This window comes from Vombatus ursinus, unplaced genomic scaffold, assembly GCF_900497805.2.
Source record: "Vombatus ursinus unplaced genomic scaffold, bare-nosed wombat genome assembly UNPS02014797.1, whole genome shotgun sequence".
NCBI classification, from domain to species: Eukaryota; Metazoa; Chordata; class Mammalia; order Diprotodontia; family Vombatidae; genus Vombatus; species Vombatus ursinus.
Window position 1 is genome coordinate 4,928,994 of NW_020954575.1, and position 16,734 is coordinate 4,945,727.

A 16,734-nucleotide genomic window follows, 5' to 3' on the forward strand; every position below is an offset into this window, starting at 1 on the left:
CTGAAATTTTCTTAAAGGGCCATGTTAATAAGAGTGATGGCACATTTCTAGTTGATAACTGAGTAGGGTATGTTTTCTTATCACCTTTATTTTTTAATATATTACCGACCTCTGACGTCCCCTTCTCCTTTTACCCAGTGTATCATTTGAATAAAAAAAGATAAGAAAGAATAGGGGAGGAAAGTTGTGTAGCGATTCTAACCAAAAGTCTTGTCTGACAGTATATGCAGTAGATAATCCTCCATTTCTACAAAGAAGGGAAGAAATTGTTTTTTTGTCTCATCTCTGTGACCAAAGTTGGTCATTATAGTGTTCAGTTTCATATTTATGTTCTTTCCATTTACATTGTAGTCAGTGTTAATGTGTTTTTCTTGGTTCTACGTAGCTTGTCCTCATTGTGCATCATCAGTTCATGTTTTCTCATGCTTCTATTTTATTGCATTCACATGTCACAAATTTTTTTTTTTTAGCTATTCTGTAGTGAGCAGACATGTATTTTGTTTTCATTTCTTTGCTATAACATAAAATTGCTGCTATGAATATCTTGGTATATATAGGACTGTTTTCCATTTTTTACCTACTTTGAGTATGTGTTTAGCAGTGTGAATCTCTGGTTCAACCCTTTAGTTGAATTCCAGATTGCCTTCCAGATTGGTTAGAACAATCCACAGTTCCACCAATAGTGTTTAGTGTGTATTTTTTTCTCTGTTCTGTCAACGTTGTCTTTTCCATCTCTTGTATTGCACATTTTTTGAGAATAAAGTGAAACCCTGAAGTTGTTTTTTGACTTGCATGTCTGATTTTTACTTTGCTTATTATTGATGAATTAGAGGAATCCTTCCCCTACAAACAACTAAGTTTGTAGTTCTTTTGAGAGAATAGTTAATATCCTTTAACTACTTATTAATGGATTTTTTCCCAATGTTAGATATGAGTACCGTGTTGAGATGGTTCATCAGTCCTCCAATGATCCTGCCAAGAATATTATTCGAGAATTTGCATCTGATTTTGAAGTTGGAGAATGCTGGGGTTATAATAGATTTTTTCGTTTGGATTTACTTGCAAATGAAGGCTATTTGAACCGGCAAAATGATACAGTGATTTTAAGGTAATGGGGAATTTCATATTGTGACTTTTATCTTTTATTTTAAAGTAAAATTCTGAGAATATTGTTCTGTGAAAAATAAATACCAATGCTGAACATTTACATTAAAAGTAATTTTCATAAAATTTTCTTAATGAAATTAATAAAATAGTTCACTGTTGCATTAAACCTGTGATCTCATCCATATGAGTCCTCTGTCTAATAATACAGCCAGCCCATTTATGCTTTCCTATTCAATTTCCCATCAGTGAAAATGGAGTAATGAAAAAGCAGTTACTAAACAAAATATTGCTAAGGTATTTCTATGAGCAAAGAACTGCTAAGTTCCAGGGATATAAACAGAAAAGCAAGACAGTCCCTGCTCTCAAGGTACTCACATTCTAATTAAGGAGATAACACATATTGGAGGTTCTTGTTGCAAGTCAGATGGAGAGGCCCCATGGTCATTAGGGTGCAGCCACAAAACAGATAGTTAACATATTTAATGTCATTTCTGTTGATAAAAACCCTATTTCTGATCTTGAACCATTTTATAGTGCCAGTTATTTTGGTGGTAAGAACTTTCTTTTCCAGGTAGTTAATACCTCTTTCTGCTAAGGAAGCTGGGGCTTCAGTACCCACAGAAGTAGTTGCCAGGTCACATCTTAACAAGGGTTGATTTATTTAAAGGCTGGGCTGGAACTAGGGCCTACGGTTTTGTGGGCTTTGCTATTCTCAGGGCTCTTATGGTCAGTGTTCTGAGCTGTTTCCATCAGGGTCTGAAGGGAGGTAGTGGTCGTGGTCATTTGACTTTCCTGGCATATAGCACTTTCTTTCTCTCTCTCACGGTGCCTTGTTGCTTTAGCTAGGTTGGCTTGCCCACCCTGTTCATGGAAGTTGATCCGTAGTTGGTAGGGATGGCTGACTCATTTTAGGCAAGGGTTGCTGCCCTGGAACATAACCGTGGGGGCTAAACTGGAAACAGGATCACTGGTCTGGGAGGCAGGAACTAATATTCCCAAGACTCTTGGGCTCAGGTCCGTGGTTTAAGATCGTAAGTGCTAGGGAGTTGCTTGAGTCATTTAGAGGTACAGTGTCTAATACGTTTGTTAGAGGTGGGATTTGAACACAGGTCTTTTTGATTCTCCTTAATTAGAATGTGAGTACCTTGAGAGCAGGGACTGTCTTGCTTTTCTTTTTATATCCCTGGAACTTAGCAGTTCTTTGCTCATAGAAATAACTTAGCAATATTTTGTTTAGTAACTGCTTTTTCATTACTCCATTTTCACTGATGGGAAATTGAATAGGAAAGCATAAATGGGCTGGCTGTATTATTAGACAGAGGACTCATATGGATGAGATCACAGGTTTAATGTAACACCCTTATCTGTTATGCCATGTTACCTTTGTAATAATAATATATAATAGTTCACATTTTTGTAGTGCATTAAGATTGTGGGTCAGCTGACCTTGTAAGGTAGGCAATACAAATTTTAACTACTTTTAAATATGGAGAAAGAGCCTCAGAATTAAGTCAGTAAACATTTATGGAGCACATACAATGAGTCAGGCAGTGTGCTAAGCACTGTGGATGCAAAAACAGCCCTTTAAGGAGTTTACAATCTAATGGACATATGATCACACAAGTAATTAGTGTCAAGAACCAGGATGTGACTAGTACTTTTGCCACTCTACAGTGCCAACTCTGTTATTAGTATCAATATTAAATATTGTTATTTATATTTATTAGTATTTAATAAATAGTATTTGCTCTCTGTGCATCTAATAAATTCTGTAATCATTTGACTATAAATAATTTTAAGGTGATGTGGTATAGAGGACAGAGCTCTGTAATTAGGTTTAGAAGACCTGAATGGAAGTCTTGACTCTGTTACTTATACTACCTCCGTGACCTTGTTGAGCAAGTCATCTTACTTCTTCTAACTTCATTTGAAAATAGCTGTCTCCTTTCTGCCTTGCATGTCCCTAGGTCAGGAGAAGTAGCTTGTTGTGGTAGAGCATTGAACTAAACTAGGTTCAAGTCTTTTTTCCCATGTTAGTTTTATGAGGGGTTAGCCAATCGTTTTGATTTTTGTTTTGTAAAACGAGGATGATTGGAATATGCTATCTTAAAAGTTCCTTCTGGCTCTAATAAATGGGAGTTGTAGGGAAAATTTCTGAATTTGTAGCAAATCTTTGGCTTTAGAACTAGAGAAACAGCTTAAGGGAGCTAACCTTGGAGGCAGACTCTCAAACTGGCCTGGCCTAGCTACTTGGTATTCTCTGCCAAAACCCATCTCTAGCCTTGCTTCCTGAAATGTTCCTAGTTTACTTTATTATACTGCTTGAAGTTTAACCAGTTAGACATTTATTTGAGTTAACTAGAAGTCTCTGCTATTTTCTGTGATTCATAGTCATTGTGAAGTAGTTCATGTGGTTTTTCCTTCTAACACCTACCTGAGAATAGGTGGATTGGAAATTTTTATTTTAGGGGAGCTTTAATTTTAGATATTGGAGCACTCTATGGTATGGTGCAGGCCCCACATTGAATTAGAGCAGGAGTTTACTTGAGGACTTTGGAGGTGGGACATAAAAAGGGAGACGGAGAAAAAATTGCTAAAGCCAATGTATAAATTTTGCAGAGGGGGAGCCTCGCACCTGGGAAAGGGGAAGGAAATTTTTTCCCCTCCTTTGTTTCTTCAGTACCACATGATTTGCTACATTCCTGGAAGTGCCTTTAGTTCAGCCACACTATAGGTTAAATAGACTTTTATGGGCTAATCTTGCCTTTCTAGGTAACTCCAGGATAGAGCTTTCCTTCTCTATTTTTTGGATACAAGCAGCTAACTCCAATAACTGGAATGTATTCTTTCCACACCTCTGCCTAATAGAATCCTAGCTTTTTTTCCAAGCAAAACTTAAATCCTACCTCTGTAGGATGCCATGTTAACATTCTCTCTCACTTGAAATTACTTTATATGTTCTTTATATTCATGTATTTGTATATATGTACACTTACTACTGTTACACCTTTCCCTCTCCCCTCACCTTAAACTTCTTGAAGCTAAAGACAGTTTCATTTTATCTTTATATTCCTGGGATCTAGGATGTTGCTTTGTATACTGGAGGCATTTAATAAATGTTTATTGCAGTTAATTGTCATTTGTTTCTATGGGGGAAAATGCCTCCTGGGTTTCAAATAGCTAGCTTAAAAACCGAATTTAGAGAAAATGATCCATTAGTCAATGCAAGATTTCAGGTGATTTATACTGATCAAATGACCTAAAAACTTAGAATTTAAATATAAATTTAAGGCCTTAGTTTTAGTAATAAAATTTTGTTCTTTGAATTAGTTTTTAATTTAGCTGTTATTTCTATGTATATATGCATGTATTTATAGGTATTTTTGTTTGTGTACATTTCTTAAGATTTCAAGTGCGTTCACCAACTTTCTTCCAAAAATGCCGGGACCAACATTGGTATATTACTCAGTTGGAAACTGCCCAAACTAGCTATATCCAACAAATTAATAATCTTAAAGAGGTAAGCAAGTAACATCTGTCTAGATCTGTGCTTCAAGTGGGCTTTTTGGTTATTCAGTTAGCTGTTAGATGGTAGAATTACTATTTGCTATTGATAATTGAGGCAGACTTGAACATTCTTTTCTCATTTTGTAAGTCTTGGAGTTTGCAACTCTGCTCAGATTCTTCCATTTCTTGGAGACTTAGTTGGTTTCTCTTCCAAAGACTGAGATTTTTAGCTGTTTTTAAAAGGATATTTTTTTCCTGAGCATGAAGAGACAGAGAAGACAGCATCATTACCCATAAAGCCCTTGCAAGATGGGGATTTTTTATGAATTAGTAGTAGTATTGTGTTACCAAAATAGAATTTTTTTTGAAAAACAGAGAAGAATTTTTAGGGAAACATTTTTCTTTTTCTTTGCAAGAATATGGCAGAGAGTATTCATGAGAGGGAAATGTATGTGATGAAATGCTGTCAGAATTTTCCATCTGATATTTTATTGTGTGTCAAGACTATCAGATAAACAAATTTGACTAATATGTTGAACATTATAATATTTTCTCTCTTACTACCTATAAGATTGAGTATGAGGGAAGGAAGTAGGATAGTTTATTCAGTCACAGGAAATGGAAAAATGGAAGAGATTTTGACTGGGGTTGGAGTAGATGAAATGGAATTGTTTTAGGTTTTCCTAAAAAGAAGTAGAATGTGTTGAGGTAAGTAGAAATACCTACCTCATTTATCACGTGATTAAGCATTACCTATGTTTAATGTCTTGTATGTATTGATTTTGTTTTTTAAAGAGACTTACCATTGAACTTTCCCGATCCCAAAAATCAAGAGGCATGTCACCACCAGACACTCACCTTAGCCCTCAAAATGTTGATGGTCTTGAGGTGAGAGCTAAGAAAGCAGGATCAAGTTGTGAATTGCTTCTTGAGGGTATGCCTGCTACAGCTTCCGTAAGAGAGGTCAAAGAGGATGAAGAGGATGAAGAAAAGATCCAACATGAAGATTATAATGTAGGAAAATATTCTCGTTTCAGTATTATTTTTGATATGACTGTTGTGATATTTTTCTGTCTTTCAGCAGTCAGTAAGTCAGTGAACATTTATTAAATGCCTACTATGGAGGTCACTAGGTGGCACAATAGTTAGAGCGCTGGGTCTAGAGTCAAGAAGACTTGAGTTCAAATCCATCTTCAGACAATTACTAGCTGTATAAATCTGGACAAATCACTTAACCTCTCTCTGATTGCTTCAGTTTTCTCATCTGTAAAATGGAGATAATAATAGCACTTTCCTAACAAAAGTGTTGTGAGGATCAAATTAGATAGTATTTGTAAAGATAGGCAGGGCTTAATAAATACTTCTTTCTTTCCTTCCTATTATGTGCCAGTCATAGTGCTAAACACTGGGGATACAAAGAAAGGCAAAAAAGCAAAAGACAATCCCAAGCCCTGCTCTTAGTCTAATGGGGAAGACAGCAAGCAGATAAGTATATATAAACAAAATATATAAGGATAAGTTGGAAAAAATTAACAGAGGGAAGGCACTAGAATTAAGGGAGATTATAAAAGGCTTCTTATAAAAGGTGGATTTGATCTGAGACTTCAAGGAAGCCAGAAGGGAACAAGACAGAATTACATAAAATCTTTTCTTTTGGTATATTATGTCTCCACAAAACTCATTTATAAGATCTCCATTTTGTACAGCAGAAGCTGAGTCACAGTACCCCAGGCACTTTGGAGTTAAATACATGGTATTAGTCTAGAACAACTGTATTCAATATTAAGGTAGATGTTAGAAATAGACCTAGTAAATTTTAGATTACTGTGTGCCGTAATACTCAGAAACTGAGATTTATCAGACACTAGTAAAAATCCCCTCCTGAAGTACTATGAAGCTTCATCATGGATTAATACAGGTAACCTTGTGGGGTTTTAAAAAAAATTATTCCTGCATGTTAGCCTTTCTTTTTCCCACTTTATTAAATATGAACTAAAGGCTAAGGGAGCAAAATACCCCCAAGTTGGGCTGCATTTCTTGGTTTTGCTAGGAAATCTAGTATAATTTCAGTAGTTAAATTGACATGTAGTTTCCTTAGTGATTCTTTTTTTCTTATAACAATGGTAATGCACTTTCTTAACACCATAGGAAGATTAAGATGCAAATAGTGATGTAAATTTTTGCTGTATTTTTAAAAATCACATGGCCATTCAAATATTTTAACTGGTATGATAAGCAAGGTTATCTGTGAATTCATCTCCTTTTTTAACTTGTAGAACTAAGACACTGACTGAATATGTAAATATATTTCATTAAAGATGTGATTATTAAGTTTTACCATAATTTAAGTTTGTAGCTATGTCATTTAAAGATTTTAAATGTAATTTACATTCATACTGCCTGTAATACTGCTTTTTAAAGTTTGTATACATCAGATGTATATTTTTGTTTTTGCATAAACTACTGTATAATTTTTCTTGGCATTTTGTCCATATTATAGACTTGTTTGTTTGTTCGTTTGTTTGTTTGTTTTTGGCTAGGCAATGGGGTTAAATGACTTGCCCAGGGTCACACAGCTAGTAAGTGTTATGTGTCTGAGGTCGGATTTGAACTCAGGTCCTCCTGAATCCAGGCTGGTGCTCTATCCACAGTGCCACCTAGCTGCCCCTTAATGGAAATAATAATGGCACCTACCTTCCAGGGTTGTTGTGAGAATCAAATGGTTTGGGGTTTTTTTTTTTGGTTGCATTTTTGGTGAGGCAATTGGAGTTAAGTGACTTGCCCAGGGTCACACAGCTATTAAATGTCAAGTGTCTGAGGCCGGATTTGAACTCAGGTCCTCCTGAATCCAGGGCTGGTGCTCTATCCACTGCGCCACCTAGCTGCCCCGCCTAGCTGCCCCTTAATGGAGATAATAATGGCACCTACCTTCCATGGTTGTTGTGAGAATCAAATGGTTTGGGGTTGTTTTTTTTGTTGCATTTTTGGTGAGGCAATTGGGGTTAAGCGACTTGTCCAGGGTCACACAGCTAGTAAGTGTCAGGTGTCTGAGGTCGGATTTGAACTCAAGTCCTCCTGACTCCAAGGCTGGAGCTCTATCTACTGCATCACCTTGCTGCCCTATATTATAGACTTTTTTGGAAGGAATGGAATCAACTTCTCAAAAGTTATGAATAAAACATTTTTACATTTAAAAATAAAAACAAATTATTGATTGCAGAAAGGTAGTGGATAGAGATTTGGGTTCAGACAGGAAGATCTGTGTTTAAGTCCTGCTTCTCCCATATTCTGGCTCTGTGACCCTGGTCAAGCCAAGTAACCAACTGTTCCGTGCTACAGGCCATTTTCTAAGATTTTAAATTGCAGAGCACATCCTATTCCGAATTGGTGGAAGGGTTTTACTCATTGGGGAGTTCCTTCTCCTGAGGAAACCACATGTCCAACCAAAAAAAAAAATTCTTTTTTGTTTTTATATCACCTTCATTTCAGATGTATCTTTCCACTGCTAGAGCGTATGTGCAGCAATACATACCTATTGTCTCCCAACTCTGCAAAGGAGGGAGTTTCATTTTCTCATCTCTTTTTGTCAAACCAAGCTTAGTCCTTCCAATTACCCAGCTTTATTTAATTTTCTTCTGTTTTTCACCATTTACATTGTTATAATCATTGTGTATATTGTTTTCTTGATTCTGCCTACTTCAGTTTACTGTTCTTACTTCAGCATTTGTCAAGAGAATTAGCAGAGCATCACCATAGAGACAACAAAAACGATCAAGATAAAACTAAAGTATTAAAAAAATTTTTTGCCTGCCATCTGGTTTGGAAGTATTTTTGATTTATTGAGGTTGAAAATTATGTTCTTTCACAAAAGCCTACTTAGCATATCTCTACTTCATTGTGGTATTGAGTTGATCCTGGGAGTACCAATGGAGCATAAGTCCTTATCAGTTCTCGCAAGCTGAAAATACCTGAAGTTTGGCTTGGCAGATGACTGTGTGTTTGTGTGTGTTGTACATGTATCTGATTTAAAATGAAAAGGCCAATTACCGCTGATGTTAGAAGGGCTAGCCACTAGTTGATAATTATTTTGGCCAAAGTAGCACATTGTTACTTAGTAGGGGTTCTTAACCAAGGGTCCATGAACTTGTTTTTTCAATACCTTGATAACTTTATTTCAGTGTAATTAGTTTCCTTTATAATCCCATGTATTTGATTTTATGCATTTAAAAACATGAGAATAATCTTCCATGTGGCTTTTTAAAGGCTCTCATAACTTGACGACTCCTTACCTTTCCAGCGTTCTTGCACTTTACTCTCATGTACTCTTCAATCCAGTAACACTGGCCTCCCTCCTGTTCGTTTCACAAGACACTTCATCTCATGACTGACTGTCAGTGCATTTTTGTCCCCCGTGCCTGGAATACTCTTCCTTCTCACCTTTGTTTCTTGACTTCCCTGGCTTCCTCCATGTCTCAGCTAAAATCTCATCTTTTACAGGAAGCTTTTCTCTTCTTTATAAATTCTCGTTTCTTCTCCCTGAGATTACTGCCAATTGTGTGTGTATCTTGTTTGAATGTGAATTTAATGTTGTTTGAATGTTGATTCTCCCATTGGAATGTGTTAGTTCACTGAGATAAGGACTATTTTTTACCTTTCTTTTCCCAAAGCTTAGCTCAATGTCTTGCACATAATAAGCCTCAGGTCATATATAACTTCCTGTGCTTTTCCAAATTCTTTATTTTTTACATTTTGGTAATATTTCCATTACAGTTATATACCAGTTTGTTTAGCCATTCCTTAGTCAATATGACTCTTTGTTTTTAAAGGCTATCCTAGCTGAACTTGGGACCTGGAATAAAAAGCTGGAAAATCTTCAAGAACAGGCCCAATGGTAATATGTATGTTGGATATGTGAAGAGTAGGGTAGCTAAATTTGGGAGGTTTGGCCACAAGATAATGCTGGTTTCAATAACACTTAACAATAATTCTTCTAAATTGCAGAGAGGCTGCCTTTTTCTTTGGTGAGGAGAGCACCCATACTAAAGGAAACTGTAGAACCTTGATGTAGTTTTGGAGAACTGATAAAATCACATATTTATTGAGTGCCTGACGTGTAGACAGTCCTTTGTGAGGTACTGTGGAGGAGACAACGAAGGATGAGATGTGGTCTCTGCTCTTCTGTCTAGTTGAGATAAAACATAAACGTGTGAAAAGATAAACCATAGGATCACAGCGTTAGGGATCAAAATCCAACCCCTCTCATTTTCCAGAGGAGGAAACTGAGATGTTTTGACCCCACCTTCATTGCTCTGTCCATTATACCACACACCTCATGTAACAAAATATTTAATGGTATAAGCCCATAACAAAAATGTCACAAGGCAGTTCATGATTGAATTACCAAATGTTATAGGTGACAATTGTTATCAAAGTTCAGAAGGTGAAATCACTTCATAACTATGGATGCCTGCATATTAGTATTGTTCCTGGAAGATTTTGCATTAAATTGAAGGCTTAAGTTTCTAAGTTTGTATGAGTATCTGTGTGTGTACGTCTCTATTTATGTGTACCTTATCCATTTTTTTCTCTTTGCTTTGACAGCATGAGCTTTCAGATGGAGACCTGGATATAGATCTTGTTGGAGAAGATGAAGTAAACCATTTAGATGGTAGCAGTTCTTCTGCCAGTTCAACAGCAACTAGTAATACTGAAGAAAATGATATTGATGAAGAAACTATGTGAGTACCTTATACTTTTTTATTTAAAAATTTTTAATGTTCATTTTTTAATTTTGAGCTCCAAATTCTCTACCTTTCTCTGTCCCTCTCCCCCCTATTGAAATGGGCAAGCAATATGGTACCCATTATACATGTGAAGTCACACTGAATTTAAATAGAACTGAACTAGTCAATATGCCTTTGACTGGAACAGATTGCATCTAAAAGAGGAGTCATTTTAGCTAACTAGAAGTGGCAGGTTTAGTATTTTAAGTTTAGAATTAAAATAGATATTGTAAAAGTATGTATTACCTAACTATTAATTATTTACACAAAAACATGACATAAGGCAAAGCAATGTTGTAGGGGTATAGCTAGGTCTTTAGGAATGATATTTATATGCACACACTAAGCAATAAGACATTGGGAAATTTAATGCTACTATTTTTAATCATTATTGATCATCCAGTTTTTGTCTTGGACTGAAGAGTAGGGTTTGTGATGTTTTGGTGGGGTTTTGTTAGCATATACTAGTGATATTATTGTTAAATGACAGTGATTAGATTAGCATTACATGGGACATATAATGTGTGTAAATGCAGTACCTCTTAGGAAGTCAATATTATCCTAACATCCATTGCCTTTTCTCTACTCCTGACCACCAACCTAATTCAGACCCTCTTTACTTTTCACCTGGATTGTTATAGCAGCCTCCTAATTTGATTTCTTTCCTTTCAGTAATTCCCCTTTCTCCATACATCATCCACACAGTTTTCAGAATAATCTTCCTGAAGTAGAGATTTGACATTGTCATTCCTTCTTCTGCTTGGCATTTAAATACCTTCATAATCTGACTCCAGCCTACCCTCTCAGGCTTATTGTTGCACAGTATTCACCTCCATGTACTCTGTGTTCTAGCCAAACTGGCTTACTTGCGGTTCACCCAAATCAGCATTGTCTCTCATCTCCATGCATTTCAAAAGTGGTTCTCCATGATTGGAATCCACTCCCTTTTCACTTCTGTATAATAGAACCCCTAGCTTCCCAGGAGATTTCCTTTTGGGATCTCTTTCAGGAGGTGATTGGTAGATTGAATTTCTATTTTACCCTCTGGCTCTAGAATATCAGGGCAGTTTTCCTTGATAATTTCTTGAAAGATGATGTCTAGGCTTTTTTTTTTTGATCATGGCTTTCTGGTAGTCCAGTAATTTTTAAATTATCTGTCCTGGATCTGTTTTCCAGGTCAGTTGTTTTTCCAATGAGATATTTCACATTCTTTTCTATTTTTTCATTCTTTTGGTTTCATTTTGTAATTTCTTGATTTCTCATAGTCATTAGCTTCCATTTACTCCATTCTAATTTTTAAGGAATTATTTTCTCCAGAGAGCTTTTGGACCTCCTTTTTCATTTGGCCAGTTCTGCTTTTTAAGGCATTCTTCTCCACATTGACTTTTTCAACGTCTTTTGCTATGTGGGTTAGTCTATTTTTTAAGGTGTTATTTTCTTCATTAATTTTTTGGGTCTCCTTTAGCAAGCTATTGACTTGTTTTTCATGATTTTCTTGCATCACTCTCATTTCTCTTCCCAGTTTTTCCTCTACTTCTCTTACTTGCTTGTTTCTCAAAATCCTTTTTGAGCTCTTCCATGGCCTCAGACCAATTCATATTTTTCTTGGAGGCTTTGGATGTAGGAGATTTGACTTTGTTATCTTCCTCTGCTTGTATGTTTTGATCTTCTTTGTCGCCAAAGTAAGATTCTATAGTGTGAATTTTTTGTGCTGTTTGCTCATGTTCCCAGCTAATTATTTGACTTTTTAACTCTTTGTTAAAGTAGGGCTCTGCTTGTAGTATGGAGGGTGTACTGTCCCAAGCTTCAGGAGTTTTGTGCAGCTGTTTTCAGAGATACTTCTAGGCAACTATAAATTTTCAGTACTTTAAAGGTGGTGTGATCAAAGGCGAGGTGTTTACTCCTTTCCTGGCCTGTGCTGTAGTCTGTGAGTGACCATAAGCACTCTTTTTTTGCCTTTGAACTGTGAGAATTCCATCTCCACTGCCACTATATGCTCCACCACACCAACACTTCTCCTTGCCCCAGGACCACCACCCAGGACTGTGACCCAGATCCAAGCACAGACAAAGTAGGGGAATCCCGTCTTCGCACCAGCAAAGAGATCCCTGCAATTCCCCTCTGATCACCTGCTTGATCCCCCCACTGTCTGTGGGCTGAGAGCTCTGGAAGCAGCCGCTGCTGTTGCCATCACTTCAGGGCCACGCTGGGGCTGGGGCCAGAACAGGCTCCTCTCTCAGCCAGGTCCCAGACCTTTCCTATTGAGCTTCTAAATTGTCTTTGGTTATTGTGGATTGAAATGTCTGCAAACCACCACAGCTGCCTGTGATTCAGTCCTCTAAGGCCTGCTCAAGGTTTGCTAAGGCATGGTCTTTGCTTGCATGGTCCACGCTGAACTGCACTCCTCTGCCAGCCTATTCAGCAGACCTTTCCCATCAACTATCCAGGTTGTCTTGGGCTGGAAATTTGCTTTACTTTGTCTTTTTGTGGATTCTGCTACTCTAGAATTTGTTTAGAGTCATTTTTTACAGATATTTGGAGGGGTTTGGGGGAGAGCTCAAGCAAGTCTTTGCTTTTACTCTGCCATCTTGGCTCACCTCCCAGGGAGATCTTAGTTTCAAAGCCTACAAATTTTCTGTCATCAAATGATGATGCTTCATCAACCCAAGCCACAGTTCAGTTCAGCAAAGCCTTAACTTGGTTTTCTTCCACAGTATCTACTACATACAAAGCATTATGCTAGTTGCTCTCCTTAATGCTTGGTTTTGAACAAGATTCTAGGCATAAACAGTATTTAAAATTACATATATAATATCATTATAAAATTGTAATTCTTATGTAATACCCAAAGTATGGATCAACTCAAGAAATCTCACGTTCTGAAAAACACTCCAGTGTATAGGTCAGCTCAATAAATGTGGACAGGGAGTAAGGATGATTGCTCCTTCCACCTTCTTTTGGATGACGTTGTAGAAAAAGGACTGGGAGAAGAAAGAAGAAGGACTTGAGCCAAATATGAAGGAAGAGGAAATTATGTAGGTGACTTGAAAGGTAGATTAATGAAATAGGTTATAGTTTGAATTGAGGGAGGAAAATTTTGTTAAAATTTGGAGAAATTGAAAAATATTTGAAGAAGAATATGTAGGCCCATATATTGGTCTAAATTATGCTTCTGTGTTGAAAGAGAAGGAGAAACAAGGACAATTGTGAGAATATTAAAGGGTTAATTCATATAGAATATGAAGAGGAAAGGAAGCGAAAGTTGTTAGCAGGACTAGGCTAGGTAAATTTTTTTTTAAAGGTAAGTACAACAATTAAGAGGATAAAGTAAATTGATAGAATGGTTAATTCAATTGGGTCAGACAAATGGATGAATCAGATACATAAAGTTGGAGAGGAGCTAGGTGGGACTATGTGTAATTTTTGGGATTTAGGAAAGGAAGTTAGAATTGTCATCTTATTAAGGAGGTTAACTCTAAAGGTTTTAACTAGGTGCTTATGGTTGAAATGTTTATCTGTAAGTTATTAAAAAACCAAACAAGGTAAAAATCCCAACTGGTACATAGAACATGGAAAACTGGGTGGTGACTTGAATCTAGTAAACAGTGTTTGTGTTTCTACCACAGCTGAGTGATTATCCATGTTCTGAGTATATAGGCTGATCTTTTTGGGGAGAAGGGAAAGGGACTTAAATAATAACTCTTTAAAGAATGACTAAAGATTGTTGTTGTTGTTTTTTCTTTTTTGGTGAGGCAGTCGGGGTTAAGTAACTTGTTTCTGGTCACACAGCTAGTAAGTGTCAAGTGTCTGAGTCTGGATTTGATCTCAGGTCCTCCTGACTCCACGGCCGGAGCTCTGTCTGCTTAAAGATTTTTAGGAAGAGCAAGCTGTTTCTAAAGGAAAAATAAGTCTTCCGTGAGGAAAAAGAGATTTGAGGTGGAAGAGTTGTCCTTGTTAGGATGGTAGAGAGTGAAAGATTGAAATGCAAAAGAGAAAGGAAAAGGAATAGTTTTAAAATTTGAGCTTCTATCTGAAGAGGAAGGAACTAGATGCTTCACAGAGGAAGAAGCTACTTGTCCTCCTAGGAATGATAGAGAGCAGGCACAGAAACTGAAAGGTGAGAGATCATGCAGTAAGTTTCTGGAGGAGAAATGGGAAGTAGGAATTGGTGACTCTCTGAGGGGTCAGGGATCTTGAAGAAGCCATTTGTCGAACTGATTAGAGTAGAGAGGTCTTTTATCTTCCTAGGGCATAGATCTAAGACATAACAGAGACTCTCCCAAGACTTATCAACATGGGTGACAAATGTCCACTTCTGGGGATTATGATGGGTGCGGATGACACTACCAAAAGAAACTAAAGTATTACCAACAATCATGATGCCTTGGGCAAAGAACTTGCAGACCATCTGGAGTGGGGATGGGGAACAGGGAGGCAGGGATAAAAAAAAAAAAAGCCTTGGTGTATGAGGGGAGTGATTTTAGGAAGGAAGCCCCTGGCTGACAAGGAGGTGTATGAGAAGAGGGTTTAGATTTCTAGATTACAGTTTAAAAAAGGATGAGGGCTTACTAGCCAGAGATGGAGAGTTACAGTTCACTAAGGATGTATTTGATTAATTAATTAATAATTTAATCTTGCAAAATCTAATCAGAGGACAGAGCTGGAGAGAGGGATGATTTTTTTTTTCTAAATGACATGTAAAAACAATTTTTAACATTTATTTTAAAAAATTTTCGAGTTCCAGATTCCCTCCACCCTCATTGAGAAGACAGGCAATTTGATGTAGATTATACACGTGCAGCCATGCAAAATATATTTTCATATTAGTCATGTTGTAAGAGAAAACAGACCAGGGAACCCTTCCCCCATTCCCCCCCAAAAAAAGAACATTTTAAAAAAAATTGTACTTTGATCTGCATTTAGACTTCATCACTTTTTTTCTGGAGGTGGATAGCATTTTTCATCATCGGTCCTTCAGAATTGTTTTGAATCATTGATTGTTGAAATCATTGGTTGTCACGTCATTCACAGTTGATCATCAAACACTATTACTTTTATTGTATATACTGTTCTGGTTCTGATCACTTCCCTTTGCGTTAGTTCATGTAAGTTTTTCCAAGTTTTTCTGAAAGCATCTTGCTTGTTATTTTTTATAGCACAATAGTATTCCATTACTTTCATATATTTGTTCAGCCATTCCTCAATTGATGGGCATCTCCTCAATTTCCAATTCTTTACCACCACAGAAAGAGCTACTATAAATATTTTTGTACATATAAGTCTTTTTCCTTTTTAAAAATTTATTTCTTTGAAGTAACGACCTAGTTGGTGGGATTGCTGAGTCAAAGTGTATGCACAGTTTTATAGCCCTTTGAACATAGTTCTAAATCGCTCTCCAGAATAGTTGAATCAATTCACAACTATACCAACAGTGCATTAGTGTCCCAGTTTTTCTACATATTCTCCAACATTAGTCATTTTCCTTTTCTGTTTTATTAGCTAGTGTGATAGGTATAAAGTTGTACCTCAGAGTTGTTTTAATTTGCATTTCTTTAACCAGTAGTGATTTAGAGCATTTTTTCATATGGCTATAAATAGCTTTGATTTCTTCATCTGAAAACTGCCTGATCATAGCCTTTGAACATTTATCAGTTGGGGAATTCTTCTTGTAAATTTGACTAAGCTGTCTTTATATTTGAGAAAAGAGGTAATTTAATATACTATTCATAATATTTTGCTCATAATTGTTTATGACTGAAGACTCCATTAAAGAATTTTTAGCATGTACTCCTTGGACCATCATTGTGAAACCCCCTCAAACCATTGAATGGGAACCATTGGACTAGGTGATCTCTAAGGTCCCTTCCAGTTCTGACATTCTGTGATTTTAATTAAAGTTATCAAATGGAGTATACCTGTACAGTTTATTCTGGTGGTCTATTTATGATTACATAGTGCTTATTAATCCTACATTCTAGGTCTGGGGAGAATGATGTGGAATATAGTAATAACATGGAATTAGAAGAGGGAGAACTCATGGAAGATACAACTGCTGCTGGAGCTTCAGGTACAGAAGTATCAAGCCAAATGAGCTGTTTTAAAATCTTAAACTTTGATATGACTTAATCTTGTTTTTATATTGGCACTGTCTTGTTTTATTTCTTTCATGGTGTTTAGGTAAACTACAAAATTTTAGTATCGGGAGTCATGGAGGAGATATCTTATTTATACATTGTTTTGGAGAAAGAGAGTTGTGGCTAGAATCATAGACACATGCAATATTAGAGTTGGATCTGGAGTAGATCTAGATCTTTAAATTTAAAGAAAGGGAAACTGA

At 36.6% G+C, this 16,734-nt stretch overlaps 1 protein-coding gene across 1 annotated transcript in view; it reads left to right on the top strand.

Annotated features, from left to right (window-relative positions):
• Window positions 1-16,734, top strand: part of TRIM37 (tripartite motif containing 37) — a 111,920-nt gene that overhangs the window by 65,620 nt on the left and 29,566 nt on the right. The window contains 5 exon segments of the mRNA XM_027870376.1: window positions 929-1,108; window positions 4,513-4,627; window positions 5,410-5,628; window positions 10,216-10,352; window positions 16,376-16,464. Coding sequence (XP_027726177.1) covers window positions 929-1,108; window positions 4,513-4,627; window positions 5,410-5,628; window positions 10,216-10,352; window positions 16,376-16,464 — 740 coding nt within the window.